Source organism: Portunus trituberculatus, chromosome 43 (genome assembly GCF_017591435.1).
Source record: "Portunus trituberculatus isolate SZX2019 chromosome 43, ASM1759143v1, whole genome shotgun sequence".
Taxonomy (NCBI): domain Eukaryota; kingdom Metazoa; phylum Arthropoda; class Malacostraca; order Decapoda; family Portunidae; genus Portunus; species Portunus trituberculatus.
In genome coordinates, this window is record NC_059297.1 from 5,519,171 (window position 1) to 5,539,170 (window position 20,000).

Consider the following 20,000-nt stretch of genomic DNA (forward strand, 5'->3'; position numbering starts at 1 on the left):
GAGAGAGAGAGAGAGAGAGAGAGAGAGAGAGAGAGAGAGAGAGAGAGAGATTAAAGTAAGGTGCCACAACAGCCAGGGTTATATGGGGTCACTACCAAATAGTAATTGATGAAACAAAAAGGCAGCAAACTAAAAAAGAAAGATGATATTAAAAAGGCTAAAAACATGAAAACAACAATAAATAAATGTACTAAAAAATCATGAGAGGAAACAGCAAAAGATACACAAATATAATTACTAAATTAAAGGGAGCAAGCTGGGGTAAGGGCAGCAGCACGAGTGGCTGCCTCCCAAGCAAGTCCATCAGTGTTCATTCCCAGTGCCACTGATGCATCATGGGACCCAACAAAACCCAACATGATTGTCAGATGCCCACATCATAAGTGAAATATGAGAAATATGAAGAAACAAGAAATAAAGAAATATGGATGTATGATAGTTCGCCAGTATGCGGTGTGTAGCCGTATCCAGCCATAAAAGAGATTAGGAAGGGCAGGAAGGAAACACTTAATGACCCAGGCCAGTTGACCCAGGGCAGCCCGGGCAGATATAGCCCAGGTCAGGTAAACATTCTGTGGTGTTGTTGTCATTCTTGGATGTTGTTGATACCACACGTGGAGTTCACGTGAGCTTGTACTTGATTGGTGAACGATATATTCTGAGGGGCGTGTTGTGTGGGTCAAGACACGCCCCCACGAGTTCCTGAAGGGAAATTGTAGAGGATTGGGGCAGAGAGAGAGAGAGAGGAGAGCAGAGAGACAACCGCGGCTCTAAGCGGGCCACCCTCGGCTGCATAGCTGAGGGCGGCAAGAAAGTTTTGTACTTCATATAACCAGTAAGTGGAGCTATAAGTTGCAATGCAGTCTTTTGAGGTAAATTAGAATGGAGGAGAAATCATGATAGGAGGTTTAGGTATTATTTTAGTATATTATTTATGTGTTTGTACTTTGGTTCATAATGACGTCGTTATATACTTGCGTTTTCATCTATGAGTAAGGGAATTTGTATACGGCTACCTACGTATGTGCATGTGTGTTGCTCTGACGAATAAGTTACATAACATATTTACTAGTGTGTAATTGTGTACGAAGTTAACGTGGTTCCATGTATGGGTACCAAGAGAAAGAGATTACTTGTGGGAAGTCACTTGTGTGGAAATATCAATATTTGTCATTATATTTCGGTGGTGTTACGTTGTCATTTTCGTGAACGGAGTCAGGTAACTATATGTGTATGGTAATATATTTGGTGGTACGTCACGTTGGTTGCTTGCATTCATGTACCAAGTAAAGGTCATTCTTATATACGGGTAGCTGGGAAAAAAGGGTAATATTGTACGTACTACATATGAGATTTACTGATAAATAAAGCACGGTGTTCAGATATTGTAATACGTTATGAAGATATAGTGGACGATGTTGAGGTGGAATCCGTTCTGATGTGAGAATATGTGCGAGATTAAAGTAATTCTTATGGATGTTTGTAAGAGAAATTACATGTATAGTGATTTGCAGTGGAGAAGACAACAGAAGGAGTTGTGATTATTATATTGTCGACGCTGTATCGAACACCTTATGTATAGATATTATTTTTGTTAATTAAAGATAGAAAAAACCTTTGACTGTAAGTAACCAGTAGCTAGAGAATTTGTGCACTGTCGTGCAACAGCTCGGAACACAACATGATATCCTATGGTGCCAAGCAAATATAGCCACTTGAAGGAGGATTAAACAGAGGAGGTACATGATTGCAAAGAGGAAAGAACACTACAAGAATCAATAAAATCAATAGAAGGCAACTGGGAGTGTAAGAATACAAAAATCATCTGACCAAATTTCCCGCAATAAAGTGATAACAACCAAAGCACCATACAAAAACTTGTACCTCATGAGGCTACTTACCATCTTTACCTCCATCCACACCGCTTATTCCTGTCCCTTCTGAAGTTCCAAACTCAGTATCTGACTCGGCATCAGTTGGAGTAGAGGTACGATCTTCTTCCAATTTCACCAATCCACCTGGCCGCTCACCAACACTGGCCCCTGGGAATAGATAAGTTGTTTCAGACTAAAAAATGTTTGTCTTAATTCTTGAATTTCAAAACATTAAATTAACAACTGGCAAGCACACCTGTGATTGAAAAGTTAACAGGCAAGGGTAAGGGATGCTCACAGCTTGAAGAGAACTGGTAGAGGATAAACCAGTAAAAGTCAAGTTGTTTTTGTAATTTTCTTCTCCCACACTGCAAGTAAATGACCACTCCTGAACATGTTCAGGCAGAGAAGATAATGCTGCCAAATGAATGACTGATTTAATAACTCGCTCCACTATTTTCTTGTCATTACATGCTGAGCAGCAGCCATCAATTTGCTGTATGGGTGATGTGGAAGGCCAATGAAATGATACAGTAATGTATGCCATATTTGCTTACCAAGATGTCAAGCATCACATCATGGGATTAATTTTTTTGCTTCACTTACCTTTGGGACTTGAGGTCACACCTGAGGGTGTGGAGGCAGAGAGAGCAGTGGTACCTGGGGCAGCAGTGGCTGTGGCAGGGTCACTCCTACTTGGATCTGAGGTTGTTGCTGAAGTTTTGGGAGACCCTTGACCTGGAGTTGTGGGGGCCATGGCAGCTTTAGAAGGGAGATCATCTAGCTTGGACACCGGGGAAGGGTTCTCAGGCCTACAAATCATGGTGGGAGTAAAATTCCACAGTGCTATAGTTAGACTGTTAATGTATGCATAAACTGGTGTTCTACATATTTACTGTACAACCAGGGTGATTTATACTATTAGTGTTCCTATTTAGATTTGTTGTATCAAGTTTTGTAAATAAAGAAATGGATAACTAATATTAACATGTGTTCCCTTCCTTACTTAATTATTCAGTCAAAATATTTCAACTACGACTGGGACAATAATTTAATACTTGAAGCCTTACAGGCACACAAACACCTTCACTTCAAGTGCCACTGGTGTTCAATCAATGCATCTATCACAGTATTTTTAACTGCTCACCTTTTGAGGTATATAAAATTTGACTCATAATTTATTATGATATTCCAATCAGCAATTAAAATCACAAGAACCAATTCTATTTTAAGTATGTAAACACACCAGTTAGCAAAATGACATTAGAAATTTTTAAAATTTCTTTGCTACTTTTCATTTAGGAAACAAGGATTATATATATAACAGGATAAAAGTCAATAGACGGTGATATTCTTATTTCAAAGAAAAAACAACTTCCAAGAAAATGCAATCACCTTGGAGGGAGAAGGGTGTGGGTGGGTGGAGGTGGGCGACGGGGACGTTTGAGGGGAGGTGGTTGGTGCAGGTCTCCAACTTCTGCTCCTCCTCCCAGGTAGTAGTGTTCCGGCAAACGTCCACCCTCACCACAGAATAGCTGAACACATAGAAAACAAAACTCATAAAATAAATACAGGAAATGAGAAAGCTGCAAAACATTTGTCAGCAGAAACTAAAGAAAAATTTCATTATTTTACTCAAACATTTTTCATATAGCACTACCATTACATGGGAATTAATCCTAATTAGATACTTTTCCACAAACAATACTCATTATGAATTCTGTTGACATGTTAGATCCTTATACTACTGTTAACACCGAATATGCTAATGTGAATAGCATCTAACACAGGGATCAGTTTGCCTCAAGATGTACAGTAATGCAAGGGATTCAAAACCCTAAAGCAGGGATGAACTGCAAACAAACTATAGAGAAGTCCATAATGGAGAAGGGTAACACTAAAACAGAAGGAGGAAGTGAGTTAATGTTACTCCCACCTCTAACAACCAGTGATGCCAATCTAGTGAATATCCTATGCTTATGTGCTCAGATAGAGTAGAAACATGAATTAATTTTCCTTTTTGTAAATCCAAATTGTCTGGTGGTTAGTGTGTTGTTCACTTCTAGGTGTTTAGTCCATCTATCCTTAATAGAATCTTTTTACAAATCTTAGCTCACACTTGTAAGAGATTCTACTCTACAAGTTTGTCACCACTTTTGCATTGAGGCTCATCCTTACTTTACTGAGCTTTCTATGATGCTATTATTTCATCTGCCAGCTCCTCACATTCCTTTAACCCCTTCAGTACCATAACACATTTTCATATTCCTTCTGCTTACTATTTGGTGGTTTTCCACAGGTTCAGAAACTCACGTGGAGATCAAAATAGTGAAGACTCTGGCGATTAACCTACTGACTTCCACAGACTCTTCCTAATGTAAATCAAATTGTCTAATCACACCCATAACTTAAGATATAAATGTGTCCCAGTACTAAAGGGGTTAATATCAAGTTTGCGAATCTTTCTGGTCCATGTAACTTCCTGGCATCCAACTCTCTCATTAACTTTCTTTTTTTATTTCCTGGACTGTGACTTCAATATTCCTCATAGGAACCAATTTTTCTTGCTCCTGTCCTTCCTCATCCCAGTCACTCTCCATTATAAAGACTGTTTAGAAGTGTTCATTTATAATCTGAACCATTTTCAAATTGTCCTCATATTCCATTCCACCTCTGCACAATTTCCTTATATCTTTTATATTCTTACATTTGTCAATTGTTTTCTCGAGATTTTTTTTTCTGCCTACAAATTTAAAAATATTCATTTTTTGCACATATATATATATATATATATATATATATATATATATATATATATATATATATATATATATATATATATATATATATATTCCAGCCACTTCTCCAAATGTCTTCTTCTCCATCATCTCTTCCATGACCTGTCTCTCCTCTCCTTTGCCTCAACACACCTATTAAACCACTCTTTAATTTTAGTCTCCTTATGTGAGAGTGTACATTTATAAGACAAGTAAGAGGCCTAAAAGAAGCAATACTGCATGTATCACAGTTAGTCTCCTTTCTAATCTCTCTTCTAAAGAATTAGTGAGGCAGTGAATATTCAAACCAAGACATTAAAGTTCTTACCCTTGGATCTGGAGGCTTGGCATGTATATTGTTGTTGTTATTGTTAACAGCTGCCAAACCCTTGATCTGCAGAGCTTCAGCTGTCCTGATGAAGCCTGGTAGTTGGTCCTGCATCACATTGACCTGAAATTTCCACATTTAATAGATAACTTCACTCATCTCAAGCCTTTTGTAGTGTAAAACTCCATTACTATACACCAAGTACAATACATAATATATAAGAGCCTGTGTGACATAAGAGGACAAATGCGAAAAATAAAAATTACAGAAGCATTTAAAGTTCAAAAAAGTGTTTGCAACTGAGTTGGACATATGATCGACCAACACCCTATAGAAATATAGATCAACGTTATTTTCAATACCTGAAAGGAAATATTTCCAAGCGAACAGGTGGTAGCATGCTTTGGTTATCATTTCCTGTAATAATAACAGTTGGCAAAAAATCTGTCACTTGTCTCCTTAAGTCATGGAGGCACTCATATACAGCAGCTGTTAACTTATTCAAGCCTTTTCAAGTAAGTGTAGGGATGTGGCAACCTTATCCAATGCTCCATTTTATAAGCAGCTTCAGTAGCCAATTGTATGGCAAGTTTTCCATAAATACAGTCAAGAAGAGATCAACATCAGCATCAGTAAAGGTATAGTCATGATGCTCTGACAAAAATGTGATGGTAACTGATGGTATTAATGATAGAGGTCCAATATCCCATTCAACAAAGACAAACACTACTGTTAGTGCACAGCCAGTCTCTAGGATATTTTTTCATAGCTATGCATAAAAGAAAACATGTTTGGAAGGACGTAACACTTTTTATGTCACTAGTTCAGCTGACATAGACAAGTTATCTTAATACAGTGAAACCTAGGTTCTTGAAATTAATGTAAAACAATTAAAGATATTTTCTCATTAAACTGTTCAGCCTGTCTTAGCACATCATTACAGATGCTCCCTATTTTCATGCTTACTATATATAGGAAATTTAGGCTCAATATACTCTTATATACTTACCAGTCTCTTATAACATTTTGTCCACATCTTTTCTATAACATCCTTTCCAATGGCTTTGAAGAAAATGCTTCTATACATAAACATACAAACAATGGTTTTTGGAGAGTGGAAATGGTATTTTTAGCAGGTGACATATACAATATTATACTATAAAAATGGAGTTAAATATATTAAGCTTTCTTTTTCTATATTTCAATCAAGAATTCACAATGACTATTACTACATCAAATTCAATGACCACAGAAAAGAAAATCAGTACCTTATGTGTTTAGTCTAGATGCTTTGTAAGGTGTAGGTAAAGTTAGAGCTCAAGTCTCACCTGTCCATTGTAAATAAAATCCATGATGGATTCCAGTTCCCAGAACCTTACATCTCGCAGGAACACAATTGGATGGTCACTTGGATTTTCCTGCAAAGAAAAAGATTGCTGAAGGACAAGTTTTTCCTACTTTCACTGTCTTCAAATATCTATAAGTCTAAAACCAGTAAAATTTCATGCATCCTACAAACACGGAATAAAGCAAGTTTCTGATAACATTATTTCCAGAAGTGAAAGTACAGCTTATTCTAAGAGCAAATGTTCTACACATATGAACTTTGAGGCATTGTTAAGCAGTAGGATGTAATTTGAGTGTGGCTGGGTGACATGCAAAGACTACGCCAGATGTATGTCATAGCAGCACAATGTTAACAATAACATAATCCACAGCTCTTCCCAGGAGTTGATGAGACCATGTCATTTTCATGCACTCACCACTGTTCTCTTTTCTTCTCTATCATAAACAATTCCTCCTCATTACTGCACAGTCTTTCTTCTCTCATTCAGTGTTCTCTTTACACAGTTCCAGGTGTGGCCTTCCTCTTAACCTTCCATCACACACATCTGATTTTATTATTCTCTTTATTAATTTTCTGACATCCACAGTCAAACCATCTTAAAAAAAATTATTTGGTTATCCAGCCAACTCTCTCAAAATACCAATTGCTCTTCTCATCTCCTCATTTCTTATTTTATATATATATATATATATATATATATATATATATATATAATCCTGCTGAAGTTGGACCTAAATAAGCCAAATATCAGATAAATCAGATACTTTCAGAATTTTTTCAATGTTCTATCCTGAGTGCACCAGTAGGCACTTTTTGCCATTTGATTGAGTATTTTTAAGCCACTCAGCTCATATATCCCTGATAGTTCTTACATTGTCTGAGTCATTGAGCAGCACATCTGAGCTGTTCAAGACATGAAATAAGCATGTGTGCCGTGGTACTACTGGCGCCAAGATAAGTTTTTATACAGCTGACTTAACAAGCACGTGGCAGTGTCTCCCTCAGCTCTGTAGCCCTTATTGTTGCCTTTGTCATCCTACCATGGCTTCTGAGGTTAAATCTGTGCCTTACATGTCAGTTAGGTGCTGATGATGTCAGTGGTTGACAAAATGGTTATTATACAGGACCATGAGAGGTGTGTGTGTGTGTATGTGTGTGTCTATGAGCTCTGAGCGAGCTCAGAGCTCATAGATTGATCTTCGGGTATGACTGGGACCACACCACACTCCACACACTGGGAAAGCGAGGCCACAACCCCTCAAGTTACATCCCATACCTACTTGCTGCTAGGTGAACAGGGGCTACACATTAAGAGGCTTGCCCATGTGCCTCACTGCTCCCGGGACTTGAACCCAGACCTCGTTTGTGAGCTGAGTATGCTAACCGTTATACAACACGGTGTGTGTGTAATTTGATCTGCTGCAGTCTCTGACGAGACAGCCAGACGTTACCCTACAGAATGAGCTCAGAGCTCATTATTTCCGATCTTCGGATAGGCCTGAGACCAGGCACACACCACACACCGGGACAACAAGGTCACAACTCCTTGATTTACGTCCCATACCTACTCACTGCTAGGTGAACAGGGCCTACACGTGAAAGGAGACACACCCAAATATCTCCACCCGGCAGGGGAATCGAACCCTGGTCCTCTGGCTTGTGAAGCCAGCGCTCTAACCACTGAGCTACCGGATGTGTGTGTGTGTGTGTGTGTGTGTGTGTGTGTGTGTGTGTGTGTGTGTGTGTGTGTGTGTGTGTGTGTGTGTGTGTGTGTGTGCATGCATACATCATGCATGTAGTACCTATTAACATAATGCAGTACACAGACCATTTCAACTGTTAGTGATACCAGGCATGCAAAATGTCATACATACTCTTAGCAGTTCCCGGAAAAAGTTGGAACAAGCTGAAAGCATAAGCTTGTGTGCCTTGAGCCTGCGTCCATCACATGCCAGGGTGACATCCACAAACTGGCCTTCTTCAAGCAGGCTGCGCAGAACACCCACTACACTGCTCTGGTAGTTGTTCCAGCGCAGGCAGTAGCACTGTTCACTCATGGTGCCTGAGCTGTGGTAGCACCTACAAAGAGAAAAAAAAAAATAAATAAATAAAAAATAAATCAAATAACTTGACCAATCAAGATTTACTTAATTTTATAATTCCTTAAAGTATTTAAAGATTTAAAATGTTGAAGTATTTGATATAAGACATGTAAGGCTTTGTACAGATGAGACATAAGTGTTCATCATGATTAAATCCCATAAGCTGAAGTTGATTACAATTCATTCAGTAATGTTCATGATAAACAAACAATAAAAAAAGAAAAGTAACATGTTGATGATTAAGAAAATTAAAAAACTAAAGTTAAGAAAACAAAAAAAAATCATGAGCAACATTCACATTACATATCAATTGGTACTGTGTTGCTAGCATTAAGTATGATAAAAAAAAAATTAAATTAAATTAAAGAAAAAGCCTTTAAGTAGTGAGAAAAGTCTCTCCTTACATGACAAAGATCCACTCTAATGTGACTTCACATTCAAAACACTTGCCTGCCCGTTTGCCCCCACTTCTCCGTGACTTGTAATAGTGAAGTAACATTTGCAAGAAATTCAGTCAAACTTAACAACACCTTCCATTGAAATTGCACCACAGTATAGTGAGACATTGACTCAAGTGATCCCTGCATTTTTATACTGGAATAGCTGACTATCCTAATCCCAGTCTTATCATCCAGCCCCTCATTGCAAACACATCCACCTCATCCTGGATAAGAAGCCAGAGGGTATACACTTAACTAAAGCTGGAGAGAAAAACAGTGATAGGGAGGTTCTTTATGATAAACAAGTCAGTCATTCACATTGTATTTTAGGTGTCAACACTTCATCAACAATGGGCTCAAAAAAGAGACTTGGGATAGAAGCACACAAGGAAATACTTCAACATGGCAGCATTGTAGAAGAAAATCATTGCGTATCAGGAGAACCACAACTGACACTTGTCTAAGTAGCGTGTAACATTTCTTATCTGAAGATAGCTCACAGAATTAAATGTATATAAGTATCCTTTTTGGCAAGTTTCTTGTTTTCTCATTCCTTCCTTTCATAACATCATTCTGACTTTTTACTTTGTCTATTTATATTTTACCTTTTTGCATCAAAATATTCTACAGTTGACCATTCATATAATGGCCACATAAATATAATCAGGTTACTTTTTATAATTTCCATAATGTTCTCTGTCCCAAATTTCCTTTCCATCTCGCTTGTTTTTCTTTTCTAATAGCAGCATTTTTTTTTCTTTGGTAAGCTTCAGTTTGACATTGCTCTTCATTGCCTACAACAGCTGTAATTTCAAGTTTTTAACATTTAAAAACTTCCTTGCAAGTGCAGACATTCCCAATTTTCCTAGGCAAGTTTTTAACTACTTACCAACTTCATCAACATAATTTTAATTCACAAGAGATGAATAACTCCACACACTTCAAGTAATGGACAAAATTACCTACTTACACACTGTGCTTTATCTCAGTAATGAACAGTGCCATGAAGTTATGTGTAATGTATGCACTTGGATAGGATGAATACTTCTACCGCATTCCATGGGTGCTATATCAAAAGACTAAGATCACTCATCAAGGGGTATAGAGATCCTATCCAATGTACTGTATCTATTTCCACTCCTGTAATATCATAAGGAATGGTGCCTTGCCTTACCATGCCCCTCTGAGGCAGACTGAAGACTGATTTATGCTTAATGTATTTATAATTTCTACTGTCACCCCATCACCTGCCTCTCTCACTATACACTGCAAATCAGATACACTATACTACATTATACATTATTTGAACTACCCATCTTTAAGCATCCATTTACATACTGATCTACAATATTTAAATTTGCCAAATGACTGGGCTAAATACTCAAATATGATGAAAATGAATAATATCATGATCTGATTTATTGAATGCCCTTGATGTAGCTAACAGCCTTACAAGCTGAGATCTGGTAAACATAGTAGTATATCAGTTACCGCATACATCTCAGACAATAGGAATTTATGATGTACTTATCAGTAATAATTAGCAGGTTGCAAAGAAATATTTCAATGTTCTATAACCAAAGCCAGTAATCATCACCTCAGCTCTCCTCTCATACCATGGCTACCCACATCCCAACCAGCCATGCACAAAGTACCTGGGATTCCTCCATAGCCCAAAACAGACCTCAGGGACCAGACAAGGTAGTGATCTATGACAAATAAGAACAATGCAGAAAAAAGATCACTAAAACCCCCACACAAAACTACTCCACCATCCAGAAAGCCCTGAGTGTTCCTCCAACTGAGGTGCTTAGGAGTCAAAAGGGCAAAACTGCAAATGATAGTTTAGAGATAACAGCACTTTAAGTTGGTGGATGAGTTACCTAAAAACCATTGTATTATATAGTACCAAATGGCACCAATATAGTAATTAAGCAGCCCAATGTAAACCAATGAAATAAAAAAATCAAAATTTTATCTGTAGTGTAGCTATAAATATATGTAATGCACATGTAGCTACAGCATTTTTTTCTTTATGTAGGATGAGCAAAGGTAAGGGCAACACAAATAACAATAAAAAAAAAGATCCACTGAAGTGCCAGGCCCATCAGAGAAAAGCACCAACCAAAGCTATAGCTCAAGTGTCTTAAAGTCTCCCTCTTAAAGAGTCAAATACGGGAGCAGGCAGGGAGTTAAAGAGTTTACTAGAGAAAGGAATGAATGATTGTGAATACTCATTAACTCTTGCATTAGAGAGGTTGAAACAATAGGGATAAGAGAATGAAGAGTACCCAGTGAGGCCATGGCAGAAGTGAAAGCATGCAGTTAGCAAGATCAGAAGAGTAGATGTAGCTAAGGGGTAAACTACCAAACACTTACAAACTCTCACTTTACACAAGTATTAATAATTGCTGACTGTATTGCTTCTTTTCTGTTCAGCGTTGTGACTCAGTGGTTGCATGGTTCCATTTGTTTTATTTTGTTTCACTGCTTTACCACTCGCCTTCACTTCCTCCATAGTGCACCACTCTATTGATGCTTTGTTGATGGGCTACCACAGCAGACCAGCAGAGCAGAGCAACTAACTGTCTTGGAAGGACCTCTGAGTGTCCTGTGCCTCCCTCTCATCCTTGGAGCCTGACAGTCACTCAGGCACTGGCTGTTCCTGCCTTCATTCCAGCTTGTCTTGCTGCCATGTCTGCGCACCTGACTGCGACCACCTGTTTGGCCCTACTGGCTTGTCCTTCTACCCCTTGTCTCACATCGCAGCAACTGCCATTCTGCTGCTGTCCATCTTTCTTCAACCGAGTGATGGCTAAAGGGAGGCTGCTGGGTATTGCCGTGCTCCCTGGGTCCTGTCCGGTGTGTGTGACCTTTTGGCGTCATGTTAATATATGGAGATATTTTCTCATGTGTTTACATATTTCCTTAGATTTTCGGTAATAAAAAATAAATTTAAGGCTAGACTAAAAGAATGGACTCGTTTCTCTCTCTTTGGTTAGCCTTAACTACCCTCGAATCAACTTGGCTTTGACAGTACAGTGAAATATATCAAAACATATAACATTGTGGCAATGAGAAAGAGGATGAAGACAGTCAGTTAAAGAAGAATAGATCAAATGAAAAGCTTTTCATTCCACCCAGTTTTAAAGAATTATATGATTGGAACTCCCCATACATTTGAAGCACACTCCACACATGGACAGATATGGCCCCTGCACAGTATCAGTATTTGGAGGGATTAAAAAAAACTGGCAGACACCTAACTTCATAGAAGCTGTTTTAGCAAGACACGAGATGTGAAGTTTCTAGTTTAGATTTTAAGTAAAGGATAGACCAAGGATGTTGAGCATAGTATAGTGTTACTGAAGATGAGGGAATAGTTTTCTGGTAGGTTGAGTTAATAGATGGAGGTCATTCTTGAGGTATTGAACAATACTAAGCCCTAATTAGAAATTCTAAAAAGCTCAGAAATCAGGTATTCTGTAGCTTCCCTACATGATCTATTTACTTCCAGAAGGGATGGTCATCTATAAAAAGAAATATGATAGTGCAGGCTGGTATCATCAGCATAGGAGTGGATAGGACAAGTTTTGTGTAAAAGGATTAATGATGAATAATAGGGAAAGAGTAGGCAACAGGACAGTACCCTCAGGAACACCACTTGTAATAGAATGGATTAAAATAATTACTTTTCAGAAAGAAAAATATAAGCACAAAATAGTAAGATAATGGAAAATGTACCTTGTTAACGTTTTGCAGTTTTATTACCAATCACTAATTTTCAGACTTTTTCATAATGAGCTGTGCAACCCTATAGGTGGTGTAAACATGAACAGTGGATGCTGTGGCCTTGAATGCAACATAGTGATGTGGTGGGTGGATGATGTGTATCTTTACAGCACTCTCATTCATTAATGGCACTGCAGTTTTGCCTAAGAGTTATGAGCAGGCATTCCATATTTTCTAGGTAGCTAATACGAGAAATGAAACTATATGTAAGCTCTCATTAGGGGGCTAAGGAAGTCAGATATAATTCTGTCTGTATTCACCCTTCTGACTCTAAGAGACCTCAATCAGTTTTCCCTTAAGTCAAGTCTCAAGATTTTATATCTGACAGCTCAAAGATATTGTATAAAAATGTGTAGAACAATGAGCACTTTACAAGTCTGAGAAGTACCAATTGTTACAAACCTATCAAAGACTTGGTTGTATTATGCTCAATAATGAACAACTGTGATCGCTATATGAAAAATTAAATAAAAAAAATTGAGGAAAAATACTCAATTATAAATGCTAATACAATATGCAAGCCAAAAAATAAGAGAAAAAAAAAGAAAAAAAAAAAAAGCAAGCCAGACAGAGGAAACACTAGTCTATACAATATTAGTTGTGATCCTTTTAGGCCCAATTATGCTGGTTTTGGTCAAGAGTTGCTAAGGTCTTCAACCTTCTCGGCTAAGTTGTTCAGGCTATGATAGTTTTGAGCCATGAGCTCCATAGGTTATGCACTAACACAGTCATGACCTAACGAGTCACACTCTATACGACTCTCGGCCTACACCACCTCTTCCTGGAGAGCCATACTCATCTGACCTTTGCTCTGAATACATTCAAGTTCCATTTTTCACAAACAATGTAATCAGTAGATAAAACAGGTAAGCAGCCTAATAATGACATCTAATATTTTGCATTCTTTTACAATAACTGGAAATGCATATGAGTTTATGATGATTTCCTTTTTATAAATACAAAATATTTCCTCACAATAGTCTCTGAAAGTCACTTTCAGTCATTTTCTTAATTCTTTAGAGACAGGTCATCACATCAACAGTCTGCCATTTTCCTTGATTCCCTACACTCTCCACCTCATGTGTTTAGGTCAAAGGTCAAATAACCTCGCTGGTTGAAAATAAGCTGGAAGAAGATATATTACATAATGATTTTTAAATTGGCTTCATACCTTCAGTAAGTAATAAGTACAATCACTTTTGATACATCCCATTCTCCTGACCATAGAAATTGCATCTAAATTCAAAACATTTTTCATAATTGAAATTTTAGTAAATTCTTCTTAATTGAGAAATGTAAATAAAGGAGACACTCTGAATATAAATATGTGCAGTATAACTAGTTGTAATGTCACTTTGGGGTCTTCGGACTAATTTGAAAGTAGATCAAATTTATCATGAGAGACCCTCACTAGAAATTAAATTCCTGTTCAAGAGTAAAGTATAACAGGTGATGTTGGGGTCATTACAGATACCAAGTTCCACGACAATGTGTGGGGTCTTTGTGCTGTACCACCAGTCATTGAATAAAGACTTTAGATCACTAAATGCTACATTGCTGCCTTCCTGCCTACCTTTATAATGATAGAGCTAATACAATGAAGTGGTATTAAATAGTTACTGAACTTAGTGATTAACACAAATCTGAATGCCACATATAGCCATTTACAAAATGTTACCAGACATTAGTATATATATACCTATGTGTAATCCTTATGGAAAATGCAAACTGTAGTAAGATGTGGTGAGTCTTAAAAGATAAGTATTTAGGTACTAAGAACACCAAAGGCAAATAGACAGCCACTAAATAGAAAATCTTTGTCAAACAACATACTAGAGGTAAGTTCTGTTCTCGCTTATGAACTAGTACATAGGAAGCAGCCACGGTATGTGCGACTCATCTACCTTACGGCCAGGGTGCAAAACTTTAGAGCAACACCATGGAATTCATGTATGGGTAAAGAACATGCGAAGAGTGACTCACATTGCGGACACTGGTACAGTACCTATCTTTGCACTTGGGGAACCATTTTTTTTTAATAACTGGCTGGGAACTGTAGGAAGACCTCGACGCTTTTCAAGTTCCTTAATGGACAAGACAGTGTGTACTATATCTACCTTTTCTACAGATTAAAACAACGGCAAACTGGCACAAATTACCTGCGGAGCACCTGTAGCAGAGAAGGTGAACCTGTTCAACCAAAACACTTGGTTTTGCTTCACTAGTGCCTCCACTCTCACTCTCTGTATACCCTCTCCCGACACCCCCCAGACACACAATGCACCGCCACTGCACGCACACGGCCTACATTTGAACTCGATAGACACCCTGCCTTACTAGGTTGCGAAATAAACACGAAAATAATGTACAAAAACTGGGCTCACTCACCTTGCTTGGTTAGTGAGACTGACCATAGTTGCCTAGTCTCACATTGAATAATCACCTTTTATCGCAAGTAATCTACACTACTATGTCGCCATATTATTTCCTATTCATCACAAGAACATACACAGTATAATGTATGAGAACCAAGTCTTAATTTTGCCTAATATGTTAAAATTGTCAACGTGAAGACAGGTTTATGGTGCGTCCCCTGCCTGGCGACCGGTGGCGGGACGAGGGTTGCCGCCTTATGGCTCCTCCCACTTCAACTTCAAGTTATCACAGTTGCTTTTATGCCTTGGATTGCTCTTGGTCTAAGTAGACTGATTAGGCACTTACAGTTTATATATACATTTTTTTCCTTATTCAGTAGTTTTAGGTATACTCAAGAAACGCAAACCATCATGACAGTTCTTCACGGTTGAACAAACCTGCTGGAGGACTCGGGGGAGGAAAGGTGGGGGAAAGACAGAAAGAGACAGTGAGAGAGAGGGAAGGGAGGGGGGTAAAGTGGCTCAGGGCCACGGCCATGGAGACGGGTAAGAGAGAGAAATGCGATCACCCTCCCTCTCATACGAGGTAGGTGAATTGAACACTAGTGAAGCGCGTAGGCCCTACTGCATGAGAGAATTAAGTTACTGCAATGACGAGTACTACTTTGACTAAGTAAGATGAGAAATCCTTGATTTTAACTTGAAGAAAAAAAAATATATATATATACAAATCAAAGAAATAGTCTCTCACAAGAACCCAAAAATATAAGAAAATGAGGGAAGCTGCGAGAGGCCGATGAGCCCTACACGTGACAGTCCCTAACTCAACATACCTTTACCTATATCCATCGATCATGCCCGTCCATATATGACATAACTTCCAATTGGCTTACCAGGTCCGCTCCATTCATTACCCACTCTTTCAAAGAACAAGTTCCTTCTTGTTCTATCCTGGCTATTGGTCCTAAAAACCTTACTCATGTCCCCTTTATTATAACTCCTAAACAACTTAATGACTTCTATCAGGTCTCCTCTTAATCTACGCTCACCCTCATGGATGTAAATCTAACAGCTTCCTGAGGAATATCCCTCATCCCCTGTATCCTTTTAGTTCTTCTCCTTTGCATTAATCCTATAATAATAGACCTGTATCCTTCTTATAATGTGAGGACCACAGAACTGTACAGTATAATCTAGAATGATCAGCGCCGAATATAACACTGATATTACTTCGGGTCTTCTACTTTTAATAATCCTAAAAATTAATCCTAGTAACCTCTCTTAATTCTTGCCTCTATGGCTATGCATTGTTTTCCTAAACCAAGATCGGAGCTAACTATAACGTAAATCTTCTCATATCTTGAAGCTATACATGGGCTTCGTTTTCTATTGTGAACCTATTGTATGAATATCCTACGCCAAGCACGTTGCATTTGTTAATGTTAAACTGCATTTGCCATCTGTCTGCCCATTCGTTCATCTTATTCAAATCTGCCAGCAAGACGATGGCATTTGATTCTCACCGTGTCATCGGCAAATTTACTAACATCACTTCTAATTTCTCTATCCAAATCATCAATATATATTAATGATAACAATTGTTCAAAAACTGATCCCTGTGGCATCCAGCTAATTACATGATCGCACTCAGAATTAGACGCATTTATTACCAGTCACCTATCGCCTAGCCACAAGCTTCTGCAACCTAAAAGTTTTTCTTCTATCCCGCGCGCCCTGACCTCTCTCAAGAGCCAATGATGTGGTACTTTATGAAACGCTTACTAAAATCCAGATATAGGATGTCATAACTTTAATCATTATCTGCCGCCTGGTAAACTTTTCTATAAAAATTCAACAAATTTGTAAAGCTAGGTAAAATCATGTTGTGACTGAATTATCAAATTGTTCATGTCTAAATGCTCCCTACTGTTCCTCGCTACTACGGACTCCATTTAATTTACTTTCAATTGAAGTTAAGCTGACAGGTCTAGAATCAGACGTTAACGTTTTATTGGCTTTCTTATACATAAGCACTACATTGTCTTGCTTCCTCATTACCGGCACCTCTCCTGAGTATACTAATTTATTAGAAATAGAACTAACGGTTTACTTAAGACGTCTTTTGCATATTCTCTCTCTCTCTCTCTCTCTCTCTCTCTCTCTCTCTCTCTCTCTCTCTCTCTCTCTCTCTCTCTCTCTCTCTCTATCTATCTATCTATCTATCTATCTATCTATTTTGAATAAGTATATAAAACACTGTGTCTTTTATTTGTCATCTAAATATACAAATATTTTTCTTTTCATAATTTTTTTGTACATTCCTAGTGTAATATGCTGAAGTTGCCTCCGATTCTGGTGAAATAGAATGATTATTCTCATCATTATTACTATTGTTATTATTATTATTATTATCATCATCATCATTATTATTATTATTAATATTATTATTATTATTGTTATTATTATTATCGTTACTGAGGCAGTGGCCGGCTGGCAGCAGACGTTAGCACGAGGGATAGAAAGATAAATATCCAGGAGGTCAGAAAAAAAAGCTTGTGCAGGAGATTCACTTTCCATAATCTTTCAGTTTCATGAGACAGAAAATAAAATAAACGCACACACACACACACACACACACACACACACGTCTATGTAAAATAGTTGCCGTTTCATTAAACTGTTACCATGAATAGTACGCCTCTCTCTCTCTCTCTCTCTCTCTCTCTCTGTTACCATGAATAGTACGCCTCTCTCTCTCTCTCTCTCTCTCTCTCTCTCTCTCTCTCTCTCTCTCTCTCTCTCTCTCTCTCTCTCTCATTGTATTAATAACTTTTGCATTCCTCTTCATAACGACTTCATCTCGTGGTTATATATAGACGTGAATCTCACTGCCCGCTTCGATGCATGTGGATCCAGTTAGGTTCCTTATCACTTTGCCGTGTGTTTAGTGCCATTCTTTCCTTTCCATGCCCTACGAACGAATATTCCTTTCCAGTGTTGCAGCTTGGCACATTTCCACGTCGGCCGCCTGCCCATTGACCCTTGGCTGACCCTTGACCTCGCTCCAAACCGGTTGTTGGAGGCGGGGGGGAGAGATAGAGGAAACTTTCACCTTAGTGGTCAACCTTCCCACCTCCTCCAGGCTCCCCCCCCACACCCCCCTGACCTCAGTGACCAAGACCCACCTGTTCTGACCTATATATGTGTATTTTTCCACATGACTGTATACTTATAAATAAATTAGTACTGGTGAAAGCTGACTAAATGGATTCTCACTCTTAATTGTAACATCGTGTTGAAGGAACGGTGAGGAAGTTAATTATCATCGTTTCCTGATTCTCTTTTGCCTAAACAATCCATTTTGACTTGTTCGCAAATCAAATGTGGAATCTCAGCTGTCACACAGTCAGTAACATTTAGTAAGTAAGATTCAAAGTCCCCATATTTATGATCACTGGTTGAGATGCAGTGTAAATACATGACAGTGGCTGTGTGTGTTCCTAATATTAAGTACGCGATAGTATTCCCGTCAGGAGGCGAGGAGGATAGCATCATGTGGGAGGATAACAGCCGGTGAACCTCCTTCGTTCCGGCTGAATCCGCCTGTGGGAGTGGCTCGACAGCTTTTACTTGCTGTGCCGCACCTTGGCCCCCATACCGCCCGCCGCGGCAACACGACTTAAAGTATATTATAGCTTTCAGTCTTAAGTTAGTGCAGGAGATTTAAGTGGAGGATTGTTTTAAACATCATCACTGCTGTTCAGACCTTTACAAAGAAAATTAACTATATCATCCAAGGACGATGTGTATGGAACATAGTATTTTTCTTTTAAATTATATAAGCTAGTTCTACTTCTACTTAGGTCAACCGAGATTTAAGTGGAAGATTGCCTTAAACATCATCACTTCTGCTCAGACCTCTACAAAGAAAATTAACTATATCATCCAAGGACGATGTGTATGGAACATGGTATTTTCTTGAATGATATAAGCTAGTTCTACCTCTACCTAGGTCAACCGTATCTACGTATACCATCACTCTTTAAACCACTTATGAAGCACCACGGCGAAATTGTAGTCTTCCATCGATATATGTATTCAATAAACGTTTTTCTTCGTTATTTTATATTTTCACGGAGAGCAAACAAGTGTGATTTACATTTATTTCCGAGAGAGAGAGAGAGAGAGAGAGAGAGAGAGAGAGAGAGAGAGAGAGAGAGAGAGAGAGAGAATTACGTTTCGGAGTAAAAGGTTATGACAACACTTGTACATTCACACCTTAGTGATGATAACCGGTGCGCTGCTCTTTAGATATAATGGTTGAATTTTAAGCACACGATGAACCTCATGACAACCTGTCCCGATGTTTGAGGACTTAATTATCGCGACGTGGCCCGCCTTTCATAGCAAGATAATGAAAAAGCTTTCTATACGGCAACTGATTATGTCACACTCATGTAACACACTTGATAATAAGAAACGTTATGGAGCTCTCTCTCTCTCTCTCTCTCTCTCTCTCTCTCTCTCTCTCCGGTGTGTGTGTGTGTCAGACAGGGTTTCATTTAGCCATATAGTGAGGTAATCCTCCCCACTGCTGCCATGGTTTTATTTACCCAGTTTTTGTTGGCAAGCCTGGAACGACATTCAAGCTCGGTAACTTAAGAATCATGCCAGTGGCACAGTTTCTATTAAACCATGAGCGCGGATTGAGTTTACTTGTATTAAGTGGACCTGGTGGTGACCCGGGCTAGGCTGAAGTGGGTTCGAATCGACCAGTTGAGTCAAGGGGTGGGCGGCCTTGGCACCAGGGCGGAGGTTTCTCTCTCCCCGGCGCGGGTATCAGCGCGCCTCGCTGCCGCCCCTCCGTCAGGCCCCTGTATGACATAGCTGCCACACACCGCTTTCAACAATGATCAACTTGCTCATATAGAAAAAAAAAAAAACATAAGAAGAGTGTGTCAACT

The 20,000-nt window shown here is 38.6% G+C and overlaps 1 protein-coding gene across 2 annotated transcripts in view; it reads right to left on the reverse strand.

Moving 5' to 3' along the window:
* The window catches only part of LOC123518288 (broad-complex core protein isoforms 1/2/3/4/5-like), a 17,245-nt gene extending 1,988 nt beyond the window's left edge, over positions 1-15,257 (reverse strand). Inside the window, exons 1-7 of one of the 2 annotated variants that reach the window (XM_045279022.1) lie at positions 15,050-15,257; positions 8,202-8,406; positions 6,308-6,397; positions 4,980-5,102; positions 3,270-3,409; positions 2,481-2,686; positions 1,902-2,042 (exon numbers count right to left, since the gene is read on the reverse strand). In XM_045279022.1, the coding sequence (XP_045134957.1) occupies positions 1,902-2,042; positions 2,481-2,686; positions 3,270-3,409; positions 4,980-5,102; positions 6,308-6,397; positions 8,202-8,406; positions 15,050-15,075 (931 nt within the window). In that variant the 5' untranslated portion in view covers positions 15,076-15,257. Of the gene's footprint in view, positions 1-1,901; positions 2,043-2,480; positions 2,687-3,269; positions 3,410-4,979; positions 5,103-6,307; positions 6,398-8,201; positions 8,407-14,820; positions 15,012-15,049 lie in introns of those variants that run through there. The other variant, XM_045279023.1, reaches the window with a different exon arrangement.
* Positions 15,258-20,000: the final 4,743 nt, after the last annotated feature.